The sequence below is a fragment of the Pan troglodytes genome, chromosome 20 (assembly GCF_028858775.2).
Source record: "Pan troglodytes isolate AG18354 chromosome 20, NHGRI_mPanTro3-v2.0_pri, whole genome shotgun sequence".
NCBI classification, from domain to species: domain Eukaryota; kingdom Metazoa; phylum Chordata; class Mammalia; order Primates; family Hominidae; genus Pan; species Pan troglodytes.
In genome coordinates, this window is record NC_072418.2 from 8,192,274 (window position 1) to 8,211,478 (window position 19,205).

Here is a 19,205-nt window from a genome sequence, read left to right on the forward strand (position 1 = left end):
ACATGTGAGATCCGGGGCATACAGGTAGGCAATGGGGGTTTGAGGGCAGTGCTGGGGTTCCAGAGGGGGCAGGCCAGAGCCCCCCAACATCGGCCAGGTGGCTGGGCCTCTGCCCTCGTGGGACCCAGGGAGGGTTTCCATGTCCCTCTAAGCCTCAGAGGAAATTCCAGAGGGAGAGAAAGAGAAGTTGGGAAAGGGAGCTGTTCACTCTGACATCAGCTGAGGTAGAGGCGGAGACCACGGGGGCTCCAGTGGCATCAGGGGACAGAGCAGCCTGTCCCCACACCTTTACCCCCTGGGGACTGGGCCTGCCCCAGCCTGTTAGGAAGCCCTGGCCTGGCCTGCCGAGGGACCTGTCCCCCTCCCAGGACCTGTGGCTTGCAGCCAGGTGGTGGGGAGAGGGGCCCAGGTGTGTGGTGTGGGTGGCAGGTGAGTGATGGGCCCAGCAAGGCTGGCTCAGGCCCAGAGTCACCAGGGGGTTTGGTAGAGACTCTTCAGGCCCCCCATACCCTCCCCACCCTATGCCCCTCCACCCTCCCACCTGGGCCTCAGGGAGGTATCACAGGCACCTCTGCACCTCCACTGTACAGATGGGGAAACTGAGGCTCAGAGAGCACCTGGGATTCACCACCACCACCCACGTCTTGGTCTCCCCTGGCAATTTTATTTTACTTTATTTTATTTTATATATATGTATATATTTCTTGAGACGGAGTCTTGCTCTGTCACCCAGGCTAGAATGCAGTGGTGCAATCTTGGCTCACTGCAACCTCCACCTCCTGGGTTCAAGTGATTCTCGTACCTCAGCCTCCCAAGTAGCTGGGATTACAGGCGCTTGTCACCATGCCAGGCTAATTTTTGTATTTTTAGTAGAGACAGGGTTTCACCATGTTGGCCAGGCTGGTCTCCAACTCCTGACCTCAGGTGATCTGCCCTCCTTGACCTCCTAAAGGGCTGAGATTACAGGCATAACCCACTGCACCTGGCCTATTATTATTGTTATTTTTGAGATGGAGTCTCACTGTGTCGCCCAAACCGGAGTGCAGTGGCGCCATCTCGGCTCACTGCAAGCTCCACCTCCTGGGTTCACGCCATCCTCCTGCCTCAGCCTCTGGAGCAGCTGGGACCACAGGCACCCGCCATGACACCTGGCTAATCTTTTGTATTTTTAGTAGAGACAGGGTTTCACCGTGTTAGCCAGGATGGTCTCGATCTCCTGACCTCGTGATCCACCTACCTCGGCCTCCCAAAGTGCTGAGATTACAGGTGTGAGCCACCGTGCCTGGCCGGCCTATTATTTTTTATTTAGAGATGTGGTCTTGCTATATTGACCAGGCTGGTCTTTAACTGTTGGCCTCAATCAATCCTCCTACCTCAGCCTCCCAAAGTGCTGGGATTACAGGCGTCAGCCACAGCGCCTGTCCACCCTTGGCATTTTGTAGACAGCAGCAATTTCCCTCCAAATTCCCAGAATATTTGGAATGTTCCAGAAGTCCTCATTTACAGTCGATCCCACCTGTACCCTATAAGTGGTGGTCCTGGGCTTGAACTTGGACCTGCCTGAACTCTGAGCTCTTAACCCCTGAGGTGAGAACCTGGGGTGAGCTCTTAACCCATGGGACCAACCCCTCTAGAGTGAGGAGACACGTCATCATTTTTCCTTGCGGTATTACATCTGGAAACCGTGCCGTGATTATCTCTCTGCACCCCTCACAGGTGGCTAACAACATCACAAACAAATCAGCCAGAACCATCACTCCCGGGTGGGGCCCCAAGTAAGCCAGTTCCCCAGGGCCCAGGGCCCTCCAGGGTGAGGTCCCCAGCAGGTGAGATTCAGTGTGGCAAGGTCTCTGGGAGCAGGTCCCAGCAGGTAAAGTCCCCGACCGCCGACATCCTCAGTAGGTGCAGCCTCCAGCAGCCAAGGTCCCCAGCAGGTGAGGTCCCCAGCAGGTGAGGTCCCCAACAGGCGAGGTCCCTAGCAGGCGAGGTCCCCAGCAGGCGAGGTCCCCAGCAGGCAAGTCTTCTGGAGGGGAGAGGCTCCTGGCAGCCGTGAAGCCCAGCGTGTGAGGTCCCAGGTAAGAGAGAGGGTTGGCCACAAAGGACTTCAGCAGGTGAGGCCCCAGGCAGATGAGGTTCCCGGCAGCCCAGGCACCATGCCGGCCTCTCAGGTGAACCAAGCCGCTATGCTGCGCATCGTCTGGTACCTGGATTCCTGCTGCAGTTTCCAGCAGGCCTTGCAGAAATCCAGTGCCCAGCTGAAGGAGCGAGGCCGCAGCGTCTCCCGCCAGCGAAAGTAGCTCAGGTAGCGGGCGTGGTCCTTGTCCAGCTCCTGCAGGTACCGGGCCAGGTCCTTGGGGCTCTGGAAGTCGTCCATGTGGATGAAGGCGTCGGGCGGCAGGAACCTCTCGTAGTTGCTTCTGCTGGGGCCCAGCACCACGGGCACGGCCCAGGCCTCCAGGGCATTCCTCCACAGCTTCTCGGTGATGTAGTCGGGGTGCAAGGAGTTCTCGAAGGCCAGATAGAACTTGTACCGGGACAGCGTCTCCATCATGGTCCCCTTGGGCAGGGGCTTGTGGGAGCGTCCGTACACGTCCACCTTGAGATGGGCCTGCAGGCTCTGGTAGTAGCGCACCCTGGCCGAGTCCAGCTTCCAGTTGGACACCGCCCAGGCCACCAGCTCGGTCTTGGCCGAGAGGTTGAGCGGCGGGTGGGCAGGCTGGCCGGACCACGGCTCCAGCCAGCCGTAGGGCGTGAAGATGTCGGAGTCGCTGCGGTAGGACATGGTGAGATTGAAGTATCCGTCCAGGGCTTCCAGGTGCTGGCAGTTAGGGGGTGGCTCCAAGTTGAACCAGATCCAGCGCTGCCCCTGCGGCCTCGGGGAAGGTGGGAGGCGTGACTTCGGGTTGTACATGATATCCCAGTGGTGCACGATGACCGCGTCTGCCTGTGGGTACACCTTGCGGTCGGCAGTGATGTGGCAGTCGGCCGCGCCGGGCACCATCTCTGAGCAGCGGGACAGAGCCACGGGGATGTGGAAAGGCCACGTCCACAGCAGGATCAGGAGGGTGGGGCGGGTGGGAGTGGTGTCCTGTCGGGAGGACCCACTGGGAGCCCCAGTGACAGGTTCCACTGCCATAAGCCCTGGCCTAGGGGATCCAGTGGCATCGTCTCGGGACACACGCAGGTAGGAGAAGAAACACACAGCCACCAGCAGCTGAAATAGTAGTGCGGCCAGACAGCGGCGCCATGGCCATTGTGGCTTGGCTGCACCCAGGGGATCCATGGGTCAGAGTATCTGGGAAGAGAGGAGAGAGGAGTGAGGGTCATTGATGACAATCTCCTGCTTACCAAAGCTCCGGGCCATGAGTCCTGAGAAGAGCTGCTATTATTCCTGTTTCACAGATGAGAAAACTGAGACCAAGTGACTCACAGCAAAAATCAGCACAGCTGGTGTTTGAACAAAGGGACCTTGTCCCAGAGTCCACTTCCTTCTACCTATTAGACAAGACCTTTCCTGGAATCCCCGAAGTCTTCCCCAGTCTACTGAAATACAAATGCCCTGGAGGCAGGGGAGAAGGCATAGCCGGTCATCATTGCTTCCCATGTCACTGAGGCAAGGCTTGAATCCATGACTCAGCCAGAGAAAGGTACAATGGGACTGGGTTTTGCAGGTAATATATGAGCTGACCGGCCGAGCAGAGTGGCTCACACCTGTAGTCCCAGCACTTTGGGAGGCCGAGGTGAGCAGATCACCTGAGGTCAGGAATTTAAGACCAGCCTGGCCAACATGATGAAACCCCATTTCTACTAAAAATACAAAAATTAGCTGGGTGTGGTGGCGCACACCTGTAGTCCCAGCTACTTGGGAGGCTGAGGCACGAGAATCACTTGAACCCAGGAGGCGGAGGTTGCAGTGAGCCAAGATGACACCACTGCATTCCAGCCTGGGCGACAGAGGGATATTGTGTCTCAAAAATAAATAAATAAATAATAGCCGGGTTTGGTGGCTCACGCCTGTAATCCCAGCACTTTGGGAGGCTGAGGCAGGTGGATCACTTGAGGTCAGGAGTTTGAGACCAGCCTGGCCAATATGGTGAAACCCTGTTTCTACCAAAAATACAAAAATAAGCCGAGTGTGGTGGCTCATGCCTGTAATCCCAGCTGCTCGGGAGGCTGAGGCATGAGAATCACTTGAACCTGGGAGGCAGAGGTTGCAGTAAGCTGAGATCATGCCACTGCACTCCAGCCTGGGTGACAGAGCAAGATTCCATCTCGAAAATAAATAAATAAATAATTTTTTAAAAAAAGACCAGCCTGGGCAACATGGCAAAATCCCAACTCTACTAAAAATACAAAAATTTGCCGGGCAAGGTGGCATGCGCCTGTAGTCCCAGCTACTTGGGAGGATTGCTTTAGTCTGGAAGTTTGAGGCTGCAGCAAGCTGTGATCACGCCACTTAACCCCAGCCTGGGTGATAGAGCAAGACCTTGTCTTAAAAAAATAAAATAAAAGGCCGGGCGCGGTGGCTCACACCTGTAATCCCAGCACTTTGGGAGGCTGAGGTGGGCAGATCACAAGGTCAGGAGATCGAGACCATCCTGGCTAACATGGTAAAACCCCGTCTCTACTAAAAATACAAAAAATTAGCCAAGCGTGATGGCGGGTGCCTGTTGTCCCAGCTACTACTGGGGAGGCTGAGGCAGGAGAATGGCATGAACCCGGGAGGTGGAGCTTGCAGTGAGCCGAGATAGTGCCACTGCATTCCAGACTGGGGGACAGAGCGAGACTCCATCTCAAAATAAATAAATAAATAAATAAAATAAAATAAAATAAAATAAACATAAGGTAATACACGAAAAACTTTTGACTTACACACCTTAAATGGATTCACTGTATGGTTTGTGAATTCTATCCTGATGAAACTGTTTTCAAATGACATGGTGGTTGCCTGCTTTCTCTGTTGGACTGAACTGGTCTAAACCTTGCAGTGTCGAGCGGAGCTCCCTGTAGGTCACCTGGGTGTGATGAAAAGGGATCCCGACGCCAAGACCTAAGTTCACACCAAGGTTCTGGAAAGAGACTGAAAACACAGGCCCTCAGGGGACAGTCTGAGCCCAGAGTGGGAGGGAGGTTGAACTTTGACCAATTACTGCTTTGCACCCTTGGGCTCTGGGGCCTCAGGCACGAGGTAAATTTTTATAATGTAATTGATATTAAGATGGAATTACGTCAGCCCTGGATATATGGCAGCCTCTCCTAGGAGACAATGAAGTCTTTGTCAGTGACCTTCAGGAGGGTAGATTGGGGGAAACGGGTGATTGGTGGGGGCGATTTTCAGGCCTCTGAGCCCAAGCTAAGCCATCATATCCCCTACGACCGGCTCATATACGTTCAAATGGCCTGAAGCAACTGAAGATCTACAAAAGAAGTGAAAATAGCCTTAGCTGATGACATTCCACCGTTGTGATTTGTTTCTGCCCCACCCTAACTGATCAATGTACTTTGTAATCTCCCCCACCCTTAAGAAGGTTCTTTGTAGGCCGGGCACGGTGGCCCAAGCCTGTAATCCTAGCTCTTTGGGAGGCCGAGGCGGGCGGATCACGAGGTCAGAAGATCAAGACCATCCTGGCTAACACGGTGAAACCCCGTCTCTACTAAAAATACAAAAAAAAATTAGCTAGGCGTAGTGGCGGGCGCCTGTGGTCCCAGCTACTCCGGAGGCTGAGGCAGGAGAATGGCTTGAACCTGGGAGGCGGAGCTTGCAGTGAGCCGAGAAAGAGCCACTGCACTCCAGCCTGGGCGACAGAGCCAGACTCCGTCTCAAAAAAAAAAAAAAAAGGTTCTTTGTAATTCTCCCCACCCTTGAGAATGTACTTTGTGAGATCCACCCCCTGCCCACAGAACATTGCTCCTAACTCCACCGCCTATCCCAAAACCTATAAGAACCAATGATAATCCCACCACCCTTTGATGACTCTCTTTTTGGACTCAGCCCGCCTGCACCCAGGTGAAATAAACAGCCTTGTTGCTCACACAAAGCCTGTTTGGTGGTCTCTTGACACGGACGCATGAGACATTTGGTGCCGAAGACCCGGGTCAGCGGGACTCCTTCGGGACAGCAGTCCCCTGTCCTCACCTTCACTCCCTGAAGAGATCCACCTACAACCTCAGGTCCACAGACCAACCAGCCAAAGGAACATCTCACTGATTTTAAATCGGGTAAGTGGCCTCTTTTACTCCTTCTCCAACCTCTCTCACTGTCCCTCAACCTCTTTCTCCTTTCAATCTTGGCACCACCCTTCAATCTCTCCCTTCTCTTAATTTAAATTCCTTTCATTTTCTGGTATAGACAAAGGAGACACATTTTATCCATGGACCCAAAACTCTGGCGCCGGTCACGGACTTGGGAAGGCAGCCTTCCCTTGGTGTTTAATCATTGCGGGGACGACTGCCTGATTATTCACCCACATTCCATTGGTGTCTGATCTCCGCGGGGACACCTGCCTTGGTCATTCACCCACATCCCTTGGTGGCAAGTCAATTGCAGGGACGCCTGCTTTGGCTGCTCACCTTACCCCTTCTCTCCGTGTCTCTACCCCTTCTCTACTTTCCTGAGGGGCAAGCACCCCCCACCCCGTTTCCATTTTCCTGGGGGGCAAGCACCTCCCATCCCTTCTCCACTTTCCTGAGGGATAAGCATCCCCCACCCCTTCTCTCCGTGTCTCTACCCTTCTCTTTAAACTTGCCTACTTCACTATGGGCAACCTTCCACCCTCCATTCCTCCTTCCTCTCCCTTAGCCTGTGTTCTCAAGAACTTAAAACCTCTTCAACTCTCGCCTGACCTAAAACCTAAATGTCTTATTTTCTTCTGCAATGCCGCTTGACCCCAACACAAACCAGACAGTGGTTCCAAATAGCCAAAAAATGGCACTTTCAATTTTTCCATCCTACAAGATCTAAATAATTCTTGTCATAAAATGGGCAAATGGTCTGAGGTGCCTGACGTTCAGGCATTCTTTTATGTATCGGTCCCTCCCTAGTCTCTGTTCCCAATGCAGTTCATCCCAAATCTTCCTTCTTTCCCTCCTGCCTGTCCCCTCAGTTCCAACCCCAAGCGTTGCTGAGTCTTGACTCTTCCTTTTCTACAAACCCATCTGACTTCTCCCCTCCTTCCCAGGCTGCTCCTCGCCAGGCCGAGCTAGGTCCCAATTCTTCCTCAGCCTCTGCTCCTCCACCCTATAATCCTTTTATTACCTCCCCTCCTCACACCCAGTCCAGCTTACAGTTTCTTTCCGCAACTAGCCCTCCTCCATCTGCCCAGCAGTTTCCTCTTAAAGAGGTGGCTGGAGCTAAAGGCACAGTCAAGGTTAATGCTCCTTTTTCTTTATCCGACCTCTCCCAGATCAGTTAGCGTTTAGGCTCTTTTTCATCAAATATAAAACCCAGCCCAGTTCATGGCCCATTTGGCAGCAACCCTGAGATGTTTTACAGCCCTAGACCCTGAAAGGTCAGAATGCCGTCTTATTCGCAAAATGCATTTTATTTTATTACCCAATCTGCTCCTGACATTAAATAAAGCTCCAAAAATTAAATTCCGGCCCTCATACCCCACAACAGGACTTAATTAACCTCGCCTTCAAGGTGTACAATAATAAGAGTAGAGGCAGCCACGTAGCAATGTATTTCTGAGTTGCAATTCCTTGCCTCCACCGTGAGACAAACCCCAGCCACATCTCCAGAACACAAGAACTCCAAACGTCTGAACCGCAGCTGCCAGGGGTTCCTCCAGAACCTCCTCCCCCAGGAGCTTGCTACAAGTTTTGGAAATCTAGCCACCGGGCCAAGGAATGCCCGCAGCCCGGGATTCCTCCTAAGCCGCGTCCCATCTGTGAAGGACCCCCAATGAAAATCAGACTGTTCAACTCACCTGGCAGCCACTCTCAGAGCCTCTGGAACTCTGGCCCAAGGCTGTCTGACTGACTCCTTCCCAGATCTTCTCGGCTTAGTGGCTGAAGACTGACACTGCCCTATCACCTTGGAAGCCTACAGGACCATCACAGATGCTTTGGGTAACTCTTACAGTGGAGGGTAAGTCTGTCCCCTTCTTAGTCAATATGGAGGCTACCCACTCCACATTACCTTCTTTTCAAGGGCCTGTTTCCCTTGCCTCCATAACTGTTGTGGGTATTGACGGCCAGGCTTCTAAACCTCTTAAAACTCCCCAACTCTGGTGCCAACTTGGACAATATTCTTTTATGCACTCCTTTTTAGTTATCCACACCTGCCCAGCTCCCTTATTAGGCTGAGGCATTTTAACTAAATTATCTGCTTCCCTGACCATTTCTAGGCACAGCCACACCCCATTGCTGCCTTTTTCCCCAGTTCAAAGCCTCCTTCACATCCTCCTCTTGTATCCCCTGACCTTAACCCACAAGTATGGGACACCTCTACTCTCTCCCTGGCAACCGATCACATGCCCATTACTACCCCATTAAAACCTAATCACCCTTACCCGGCTCAACGCCAATATCCCATCCCACAGCATGCTTTAAAAGGATTAAAGCCTGTTATCACTCGCCTGTTACAGCATGGCCTTTTAAAGCCTATAAACTCTCATTACGATTCCCCCATTTTACCTGTCCAAAACCAGACAAGTCTTATAGGTTAGTTCAGGATCTGTGCTTTATCAGCCAAATTGTCTTGCCTATCCACCCCGTGGTGCCAAAGCCATATACTCTCCTATCCTCAATACCTCCCTCCACAACCCCTCCATAACCCATTATTCTGTTCTGGATCTCAAACATGCTTTCTTTACTATTCCTTTGCACCCTTTATTGCAGCCTCTCTTTGCTTTCACTTGGACTGACCCTGACACCCATCAGGCTCAGCAAATTACCTGGGCTGTACTGCCTCAAGGCTTCACAGACAGCCCCCATTACTTCAGTCAAGCCCAAATTTCTTCCTCATCTGTTACCTATCTCGGCATAATTCATCATGAAAACACACGTGCTCTCCCTGCTGATCATGTCTGGCTAATCTCCCAAACCGAAACCCCTTCTACAAAACAACAACTCCTTTCCTTCCTAGGCATGGTTAGGTACTTCTGCCTTTGGATACCTAGTTTTATCATCCTGACTAAACCATTATGTAAACTCACATAAGCAAACCTAGCTGACCCCATAGATCCTAAATCCTTTTGCCACTCCTCTTTCCGTTCCTTAAAAACAGCCCTAGAAGCTGCCCCTATGCTGGCTCTCCCTAACTCATCCCAACCCGTTTCATTACACATAGCCAAAGTACAGGGCTGTGTGGCCAAATTCTTACACAAGAGCTGGGACCGCGCCCTGTAGCCTTTCTGTCCAAACAACTTGACCTTACTGTTTTAGGCTGCCCCCCACCCACATGACTGTATCTCTCTGATCCACCTGACATTCACTCCATTTCCCCGTATTTCCTTCTTTCGTGTTCCTCACCCTGATAACACTTGGTTTATTGATGGCAGTTCCACCAGGCCTAATCACCACTTACCAACAAAGGCAGGCTATGCTATAGTATCTTCCACATCTATCATTGAGGCTACCACTCTGTCCGCCTCCACTACCTCTCAGCAAGCCAAACTCATTGCCTTAACTCGAGCCCTCACTCTTGCAAAAGGGACTACGTGTCAATATTTATACTGACTCTCAATATGCCTTCCATATCCTGCACCACCATGCTGTTATATGGGCAGAAAGAGGTTTCCTCACTACACAAGGGTCCTCCATCATTAATGCCTCTTTAATAAAAACTCTTCTCTAGGCCACTTTACTTCCAAAGGAAGCTGGAGTCATTCATTGCAAGAGCCAGCAAAAGGCATCAGATCCCATCACTCAGGGCAACGCTTATGCTGATAAGGTAGCTAAAAAAGCAGCTAGCGTTCCAACTTCTGTCCCTCATGGCAAGTTCTTCTCCTTCTCATCGGTCACTCCCACCTACTCTCCCACTAAAACTTCCACCTGTCAGTCTCTTCCCACACAAGGCAAATGGTTCTTGGACCAAGGAAAATACCTCCTTCCAGCCTCACAGGCCCATTCTATTCTATCGTCATTTCATAACCTCTTCCACGTAGGTTACAAGCTGCTAGCCCACCTCTTAGAACCTCTCATTTCCTTTTTTTTTTTTTTTTTTTTTTTGACACAGAGTCTCGCTCTGTTGCCCAGGCTGGAGTGCAGTGGCGTGATCTCAGCTCACTGCAAGCTCTGCCTCTCGGGTTCACACCATTCTCCCACCTCAGCCTCCCCAGAAGCTGGGACTACAGGCGCCCGCCATCACGCCTGGCTAATTTTTTGAAGTTTTAGTAGAGACAGGGTTTCACTATGTTAGCCAGGATGGTCTCAATCTACTGACCTTGTGATCTGCCCGCCTCGGCCTCCCAAAGTGCTAGGATTACAGGCGTGAGCCACCGCGCCCGGCCCTCTCATTTCCTTTCCATCATGGAAATCTATCCTTAAGGAAATCACTTCTCAGTGCTCCATCTGCTATTCTACTACTCCTCAGGGATTGTTCAGGCCCCCTCCCTTCCCTACACATCAAGCTCGGGGATTTGCCCCCGTCTAGGACTGGCAAATTGACTTTACTCACATGCCTCGAGTCAGGAAACTAAAATACCTCTTGGTCTGGGTAGACACTTTCACTGGATGGGTAGAGGCCTTTCCCACAGGATCTGAGAAGGCCACCGCGGTCACTTCTTCCCTTCTGTCAGACATAATTCCTCAGTTTGGCCTTCCCACCTCTATAGAGTCTGATAACGGAATGGCCTTTATTAGTCAAATCACCCAAGCAGTTTCTCAGGCTCTTGGTATTCAGTGGAACCTTCGTATCCCTTACCATCCTCAATCTTCAGGAAAGGTAAAACGGACTAATGGTCTTTTCCCAAAAACTCACCAACCAAGCAAATAATTACACAGAATCCCCTTGCACACTCTGGAATTTGATGTCCTGGGTACTCCCAATTCTTAGTTTTTTTTTTTTTTTTTTGAAACGGAGTCTCGCTCTGTCGCCCAGGCTGGAGTGCAGTGGCGTGATGTCGGCTCACTGCAAGCTCCACCTCCTGGGTTCACGCCATTCTCCTGCCTCAGCCTCCCGAGTAGCTGGGACTACAGGTGCCCGCCACCACGCCTGGCTAATTTTTTCTATTTTTAGTAGAGACGGGGTTTCACCGTGTTGGCCAGGATGGTCTCGATCTCCTGACCTCGTGATCCGCCCACCTCGGCCTCCCAAAGTGCTGGGATTCCAGGCGTGAGCCACCGCGTCTGGCCTCTTAGTCGTTTAATCCCTGTTTTTCTCCTTCTCTTATTTGGACCTTGTGTCTTTTGTTTAGTTTCTCAGTTCATACAAAACCGCATCCAGGCCATCACCAATAATTCTATATGACAAACACTCCTTCTAACAACCCCACAATATCACCCCTTACCCCAAAATCTTCCTTCAGCTTAATCTCTCCCACTCTAGGTTCCCACACCGACCCCTAATCCCGCTCGAAGCAGCCCTGAGAAACATCGCCCATTATCTCTCCATACCACCCCAAAACATTTTTGCCACCCCAACACTTTACCACTATTTCGTTTTATTTTTCTTATTAATATAAGAAGACAGGAATGTCAGGCCTCTGAGCCCAAGCTAAGCCATCATATCCCCAGTGACCTGCACGTATACATCCAGATGGCCTGAAGCAACTGAAGATCCACAAAAAAAGTGAAAATAGCCTTAACTGATGACATTCCACCATTGATTTGTTTCTGCCCTACCCTAACTGATCAATGTACTTTATAATCTCCCCCCCACCCCTAAGAAGGTTCTCTGTAATTCTCCCCACCCTTGAGAATGTACTTTATGAGATTCACCCTCTGCCTGCAAAACATTGCTCCTAACTCCCCTGCCTATCCCAAAACCTATAAGAACAATGATAATCCCACCACCGTTGCTGACTCCTTTTTCGGACTCAGCCCGCCTGCACCCAGGTGAAATAAACAGCCTTGTTGCTCACACAAAGCCTGTTTGGTGGTCTCTTCACACAGACACGTGAGATCGCGATTAGGACTGAGATCCCACCCCAGTTGAACCCAAGATATTTTTTCCTAGAAAAAGATTAAAAAATGCTACTCTGCTGAGACATCACAAAGATCAGGAAGCAAAAAACAAAAAAATAGCTGGGCGTGGTGGCTCATGCCTGTAATGCCAGTAGTTTCGGAGAGTGAGGTGGGCAGATCTCTTGAGCCCAGGAATTCAAGACCTGCCTGATTGGCCGGGTGCAATGGCTCATGGCTGTAATGCCAGTACTTGGGGAGGCTGAGGTGGGCAGGTCACCTGAGGTCAAGAGTTTGAGACCACCCTTGGCAACATGGTGAAATCCTGTCTCTACTAAAAATAAAAAATTAGCCAGGTGTGGTGGCAGGCACCTTAATCCCAGCTACTCAGGAGGCTGAGGCACAAGAATTGCTTGAACGAGGGAGGCAGAGGTTGCAATAAGCCGAGATCATGCCACTGTACCCCAGCCTGGGCGACACAGCAAGACTCTGTCTCAAAAAAAAAAAAAAAAAAAAAAAAGTCCTGCCTGAGCAACATAGTGAGACCCCATCTCTACAAAAAAAAAAAAAAAAGAAAGAAAAAAAAATTAAAAAGTATCCGGGTGAGGTGGCACACACCTGTAGTCCCAGCTACTCCAGAGGCTGAGGCAGGAGGATCACTCGAGCCCAGGAGTTTGAGGCTGCAGTGAGCCATGATTGCATCACTGCACTCCAGCCTGGGCAACAGAGCAAGATTCTGTCTCAAAGAAAAAGAAAAAAAAAAAATGCATCTTAAGTCCACCCCAGGCCGGGCAGGGCCAGAGAGAATCCAAGGCCAGAAAAGATGAGTGGGGGGAGGCTGTTGATGGGGTTGGGGTGCAGAGGGGACTCCACTCCAGAGCTCTGCCAGGGAGAGAGACAAACGCCACTCTTTCCTTCCGGTTTGGCAAATCACCCAGAACCTTCCATGCCCTCCCCAACGGTGGTGCACGCCACACCCAGAAAGACCCCTGCCTGTGACTAGGGGGTGCTGGCCACATTCCAGGTCATGGACGGTTTGGTGACTCTCCACCGGGATTTTGTGCCAGCCCAGCCACATCATGAATCAGGGCCCATAGGATGGGGGCCGAGGGGAGGAGGGACGGAGCCAGGAGGCCTCTCCTGGGAGGTCTCCCAGGCATTCTGGGTGGGGGGGAAAGGTAGAATGGGATAACTTACCTGGAGAGGCAGCGAGCAGTGGATGAGGACAGCTCACCAGGAGGCCGTGGCAGGTTTCCTGGGGCGGGGAGGAAGTGGGAACAGAGAAGAGGAGGAACAAGTATGTGTACGCTGCAACACACACCTGTCACCAGGTGACCTAGGGTGTTCTCCCCTGCAGCAGGGATATTGTCTGGAAGCCAGTTTCCGGGGTGTCCTAATCTCGCCTGTGAGACTGGATAAGGGTGCAGGAATTTGGAGGCCCGGGACATGACCGGGGCTCCATCTGTAGCCTGAAGGCTGCCTGGCTTTGGGTGCATATCTGGTCCATCCATAAAGTGAAAACGCTGGTCTAAAGCTTTGATTCTCAAAGTGGGTCCCACGGGGGCCCCATGGGTTTCTCGGGAGATGGTAAAGGGAGGGAAGTGAGCAGAATTGTAACCATCCCACCCACTCAGTCAGTCAATCAACAAATATTGCTTATGCACCTATCGCATACCAGACCCAGGGAGAGTGCAGGGAGCAAGTGGGTGAATCAGACAATACATGACTTTTGTAAGGGAACAATTCTTCAGGCCTCTGAGCCCAAGCTAAGCCACCATATCCCCTGTGACCTGCACGTGTACATCCAGATGGCCTGAAGCAACTGAAGATCCAGAAAAAAAGTGAAAATAGCCAGTTCCTGCCTTAACTGATGACATTCCACCATTGCGATTTGTTCCTGCCTCACCCTAACTGATCAACTGACTTTGTGACAATACACCACACCCTTGCAATAATGTACTTTGTGATATTCCCCCGCTCTTGTGAACATACTTTGTACAATATACCCTGGTCACCCTTGAGAAGGTGCTTTGTAATATCCTCCTCCCTGCCCTTAAGAAGGCACTTTGTAATATTCTCCCCCCCAGCCCTTAAGAAGATACTTTGTAATATTCTCCTCACCCTTGAGAATGTACTTTGTAAGATCTACCACCTGCCCGCAAAAAATTGCTCCTAACTCCACTGCCTATCCCAAACCTATAAGAACTAATGATAATCCCACCACCCTTTGCTAACTCTCTTTTCGGACTCAGCCCGCCTGCACCCAGGTGATTAAAAAGCTTTATTGCTCACACGAAGCCTGTTTGGTAGACTCTCTTCACACGGGTGAGTGTGACATTTGGTGCCGAAGACCTAGGACAGGAGGACTCCTTTGGGAGACCGGTCTCCTGTCCTCGCCCTCACTCCGTGAGGAGATCCACCTGCAACCTCAGGTCCTCAGACCAACCAGCCGAAGGAACATCTCACCAATTTCAAATGGGGTAAGCAGTCTTTTCACTCTCTTCTCCAGCCTCTCTCGCTACCCTTCAGTCTCCCTGTCCTTCCAATTCCAGTTCTTTTTCCTCTGTAGTAGAGACAAAGGAGATACATTTTATCCGTGAACCCAAAACTCCGGCGCCGGTCACGGACTTGGAAAGACGGTCTTCCCTTGGTGTTTAATCACTGCAGGGACGCCTGCCCTGATCATTCACCCACATTCCATTGGTGTCTGATCACCGCGGGGGACGCCTGCCTTGCTCATTCACCCACATTCCCTTGGTGGCAAGTCAATTGCGGGGACACCTGCTTTGGCTGCTCACCCCCCACAGCCCCACTTCTCCGTGTCTCTACCTTTCTATGGGCAACCGTCCGCCCTCCATTCCCCCTTCTCCCTTAGCCTGTGTTCTCAAGAACTTAAAACCTGTTCAACTCACACCTGACCTAAAAACCTAACTGCCTTATTCTGCAATACTGCTAGGCCCCAATACAAACTCGACAACGGTTCCAACCAGAAAACGGCACTTTTGATTTCTCCACTTTACAAGACCTAGATGATTTTTGTTGAAACATGGGCAAATGGTCCGAGGTGCCTGACGTCCAGGCATTCTTTTTTTTTTTTTGAGACGGAGTCTCGCTCTGTCGCCCAGGCTGGAGTGCAGTGGCGCGATCTCGGCTCACTGCAAGCTCCGCCTCCCGGGTTCACGCCATTTTCCTACCTTAGCCTCCTGAGTAGCTGGGACTACAGGCGCCTGCCACCACACCCAGCTAATTTTTTTTATTTTTAGTAGAGACAGGGTTTCACTGTGTTAGCCAGGATGGTCTCGATCTCCTGACCTTGTGATCCGCCCGCCTTGGCCTCCCAAAGTGCTGGGATTACAGGCGTGAGCCACCGCGCCCGGCCGCGTCCAGGCGTTCTTTTACACACTGGTCCCTCCCTAGTCTCTGCTCCCAGTGCGACTCGTCCCAAATCTTTCTTCTTTCTCTCCTGTCTGTTCCTTCAGTCTCCACCCCAAGCTCTGAGTCCTTTGAATCCTCCTTTTCTACGAATCCATCTGACCTCTCCCCTCCTCCCCAGGCTGCTCCTCGCCAGGCAGAGCCAGGTCCCAATTCTTCCTCAACCTCCGCTCCCCCACCCTATAATCCTTCTGTCACCTCCCCTCCGCACACCCGGTCCGGCTTACAGTTTCGTTCCGTGACTAGCCCTCCCCCACCTGCCCAACAATTTCCTCTTAGAGAGGTGGCTGGAGCTGAAGGCATAGGCAAGGTTAATGCTCCTTTTTCTTTAGCTGACCTTTCTCAAATCAGTTAGCATTTAGGCTCTTTTCCATCAAATATAAAAACCCAGCCCAGTTCATGGCCCATTTGGCAACAACCCTGAGATGCTTTACCACCCTAGACCCAGAGGGACCAGAAGACCGTCTTATTCTCAATATGCAGTTTATCACTCAATCCGCTCCTAACATTAGAAAAAACTCCAAAAATTAGATTCCAGCCCTCGAACCCCACAACAGGACTTAATTAACCTTGCCTTCAAGGTATACAATAATAAAAAAGATACAGCCAAGTGGCAACGTATTTCTGAGTTGTAATTACTTGCCTCCGCTGAGAGAGAAACGCCAGCCACATCTCCAGAACATGAGAACTTCAAAACGCCTAAACCGCATCTGCCAGGCATTCCTCCAGGACCTCCTGCCCCAGGATCTTGCTTCAAGTGCCGGAAATCTGGCCACTGGGCCAAGGAATGCCCGCAGCCTGGGATTCCTCCTAAGCCGTGTCCCATCTGTGCAGGACCCCACTGGAAATCAGACCGTCCAACTCGCCTGGCAGCCACTCCCAGAGCCCCTGGAACTCTGGCCCCAGGCTCTCTGACTGACTCCTTTTCAGATCTTCTCAGCTTAGCGGCTGAAGACTGATGCTGCCTGGTCGCCTCGGAAGCCCCCTGGACCATCATGGACGCCGAGCTTCGGGTAACTCTCACAGTGGAGGGTAAGGCCATCCCCTGTTTAACTGATATGGGAGCTACCCATCCACATTACCTTTCTTTTTTTTTGAGACAGAGTCTCTCTCTGTCACCCAGGCTGGAGTGCAACGGAGCAATCTCGGCTTACTGCAACCTCCACCTCCCGGGTTCAAGTGATTCTCCTGCCTCAGCCTCTCGAGTAGCTGGGATTACAGATGCCCGCCACCACACCCGGCTAATTTTTGTATTTTTGGTAGAGATGGGGTTTCACCTTGTTGGCCAGGCTAGTCTCGAACTCCTGACCTCAGGTGATCCGCCCACCTCGGCCTCCCAAAGTGCTGGGATTACAGGCATGAGATACCGCACCCAGCCCACATTACCTTTCTTTCAAGGGCCTGTTTCCCTTGCCCCCATAACTGTTGTGGGTATTGACAGCCAAGATTCAAAACCCCTTAAAACTCCCCGACTCTGGTGCCAACTTGGACAACATTCTTTTATGCACCCTTTCTTAGTTATCCCCACCTGCCCAGTTCTGTTATTAGGCCGAGACATTTTAACCAAATTGTCTTCTTCCCTGACCATTCCTGGACTACAGCCACATCTCATTGCCGCCCTTCTTCCCAAACCAAAGCCTCCTTCGTGTCTTCCTCTTGTATCCCTCCCACCTTCACCCACAGGTATGGGACACCTCTACTCCCTCCCTGGCAACCAATCACATGCCCGTTACTATCCCATTAAAACCTAATCACCCTTACCCCGCTTGATGCCAGTATCCCATCCCACAACAGGCTTTAAGGGAACTAAAGCCTATTATCACTCGCCTGCTACAGCATGGGCTTCTAAAGCCTATAAACTCTCCTTACAATTCCCCCATTTTACCTGTCCAAAAACTGGTCAAGTCTTACAGGTTAGTTCACGATCTGCACCTTATCAATCAAATTGTTTTTCCTATCCACCCTGTGGGGACCAACCCGTACACTCTTTTGTCCTCAATACCTTCCTACACAACTCACTATTCCGTTCTTGATCTTAAAGATGCTTTTTTCACCATTCCCCTGCACCCCTCATCCCAGTCTCTTTTTGCTTTTACCTGGACTGACCCTGACATCCATCAGTCCCAGCAGCTTACCTGGGCTGTACTGCCACAAGGCTTCAGGGACAGCCCTCATTACTTCAGCCAAGCTCTTTCTCATGATTTACTTTCTTTCCACCCCTTTGCTTCTCACCTTATTCAATATTTTGGTGACCTTCTACTTTATAGCCCCTCCTGCAAATCTTCCCAACAGGACACCCTCCTGCTCCTCCAACATCTATTCTTAAAGGGATATTGCGTATCCCCCTCCAAAGCCCAGATTTCTTCCTCATCTGTTACTTACCTCAGCATAATTCTTCATGAAACACAGGTGCTCTCCCTGCCGATCATGTCCGGCTGATCTCTCAAACCCCAACCCCTCCTACAAAGCAAAAACTCTTTCCTTCCTGGGCATGGTTGGGTACTTTTGCCTTTGGACACCTGGTTTTGCCATCCTAACAAAACCATTATATAAACTCACAAAGGGAAATCTAGCTGATCCCATAGATCCTAAATCCTTTCCCCACTCCTCTTTCCATTCCTTGAAAACAGCTATAGAGACTGCTCCCACACTAGCTCTCCCTGACATAGCCCAAACCTTTTTCCTTACACACAGCCGAAGTGCTGGGCTGTGTGGTCAGAATTCTTATACAAGAGCCAGGACTGTGCCCTGCAGCCTTTCTATCCAGACGACCTGACCTTACTGTTTTAGGCTGGCCCTCATGTCTACATGTGGCAGCAGCCACCACTTTAATACTTCCGGAAGCCCTCAAAATCACAGGCCATGCTCCACTTGCCCTCTACAGTTCTCACAACCTTCAAGCGTTAATATCCTCCTCACACCTTTCACACTTACTGTCTGCCCCTCGACTCCTCCAGCTCTGTTCACTCTTTATTGAAACCCCAACAGTAACTATTGCCTATGGGCCCGATTTCAACCCAGCTTCTCACTTAACACCCAACACAAGTCCTGAACCACGTGACTGTGTTTCCCTAATACACATAGCATCTTCCCCCTTTCCTCAGATTTCTATTCTTCCAATTCCAAACCCAGGCCACACTTGGTTTATCGATGGCAGTGCTTCTAAACCCAATCAATTTTCACCAGCTAAAGCTGGATATGATGTCGTGTCCCACACCTTTATTTTCGAAGCTGCTGCACTTCCTCCCTCCACCACTTCCCAACAAGCCAAACTAATTGCTTTAACTCGTGTGCTCTCTCTTGCTAACAGAATGCACATTAACATTTACACTGACTCCAATATGCTTTCCACATCCTCCATAACCATGCTGCCCTCTGGGCTGAAAGAGGCTTCCTTACCTCACAAGGCTCTTCCATGATCAATGCCTCCCTAATAAAGGCCCTCCTTAAGGCTGCTCTCCTGCCGCCCAAGGCTGGAGTCATTCATCGTAAAGGACACCAGAAACCTACTGATCTTATTGCAAAAGGAAATGCCTATGTCGACAGGACAGCAAAAGAAATAGCCGATGCCTCCACACCTGCCAATATTCCAGCCCCCGCTCCAGAGGGCCAGTATTTTTCCACAAAAGAAGTGAAAATAGCCAGTTCCTGCCTTAACTGATGACATCCCACCATTGTGATTGGTTCCTGCCTCACCCTAATTGATC

General features: G+C 51.1%; 1 protein-coding gene across 2 annotated transcripts; it reads right to left on the reverse strand.

The window, feature by feature from the left end:
- Positions 1–1,373: 1,373 nt before the first annotated feature.
- Positions 1,374–5,205, reverse strand: FUT3 (fucosyltransferase 3). 2 transcript variants are annotated; one of them, XM_024351082.3, is made up of 2 exons: positions 4,877–5,205; positions 1,374–3,295 (listed from the first exon to the last, which is right to left on the reverse strand). In XM_024351082.3, exon 2 carries the CDS (start codon positions 3,281–3,283, stop codon positions 2,165–2,167), a length of 1,119 nt encoding a protein of 372 aa, XP_024206850.2. In that variant the 5' UTR covers positions 3,284–3,295; positions 4,877–5,205; the 3' UTR covers positions 1,374–2,164.
- Between the last annotated feature and the right edge of the window lie 14,000 nt (positions 5,206–19,205).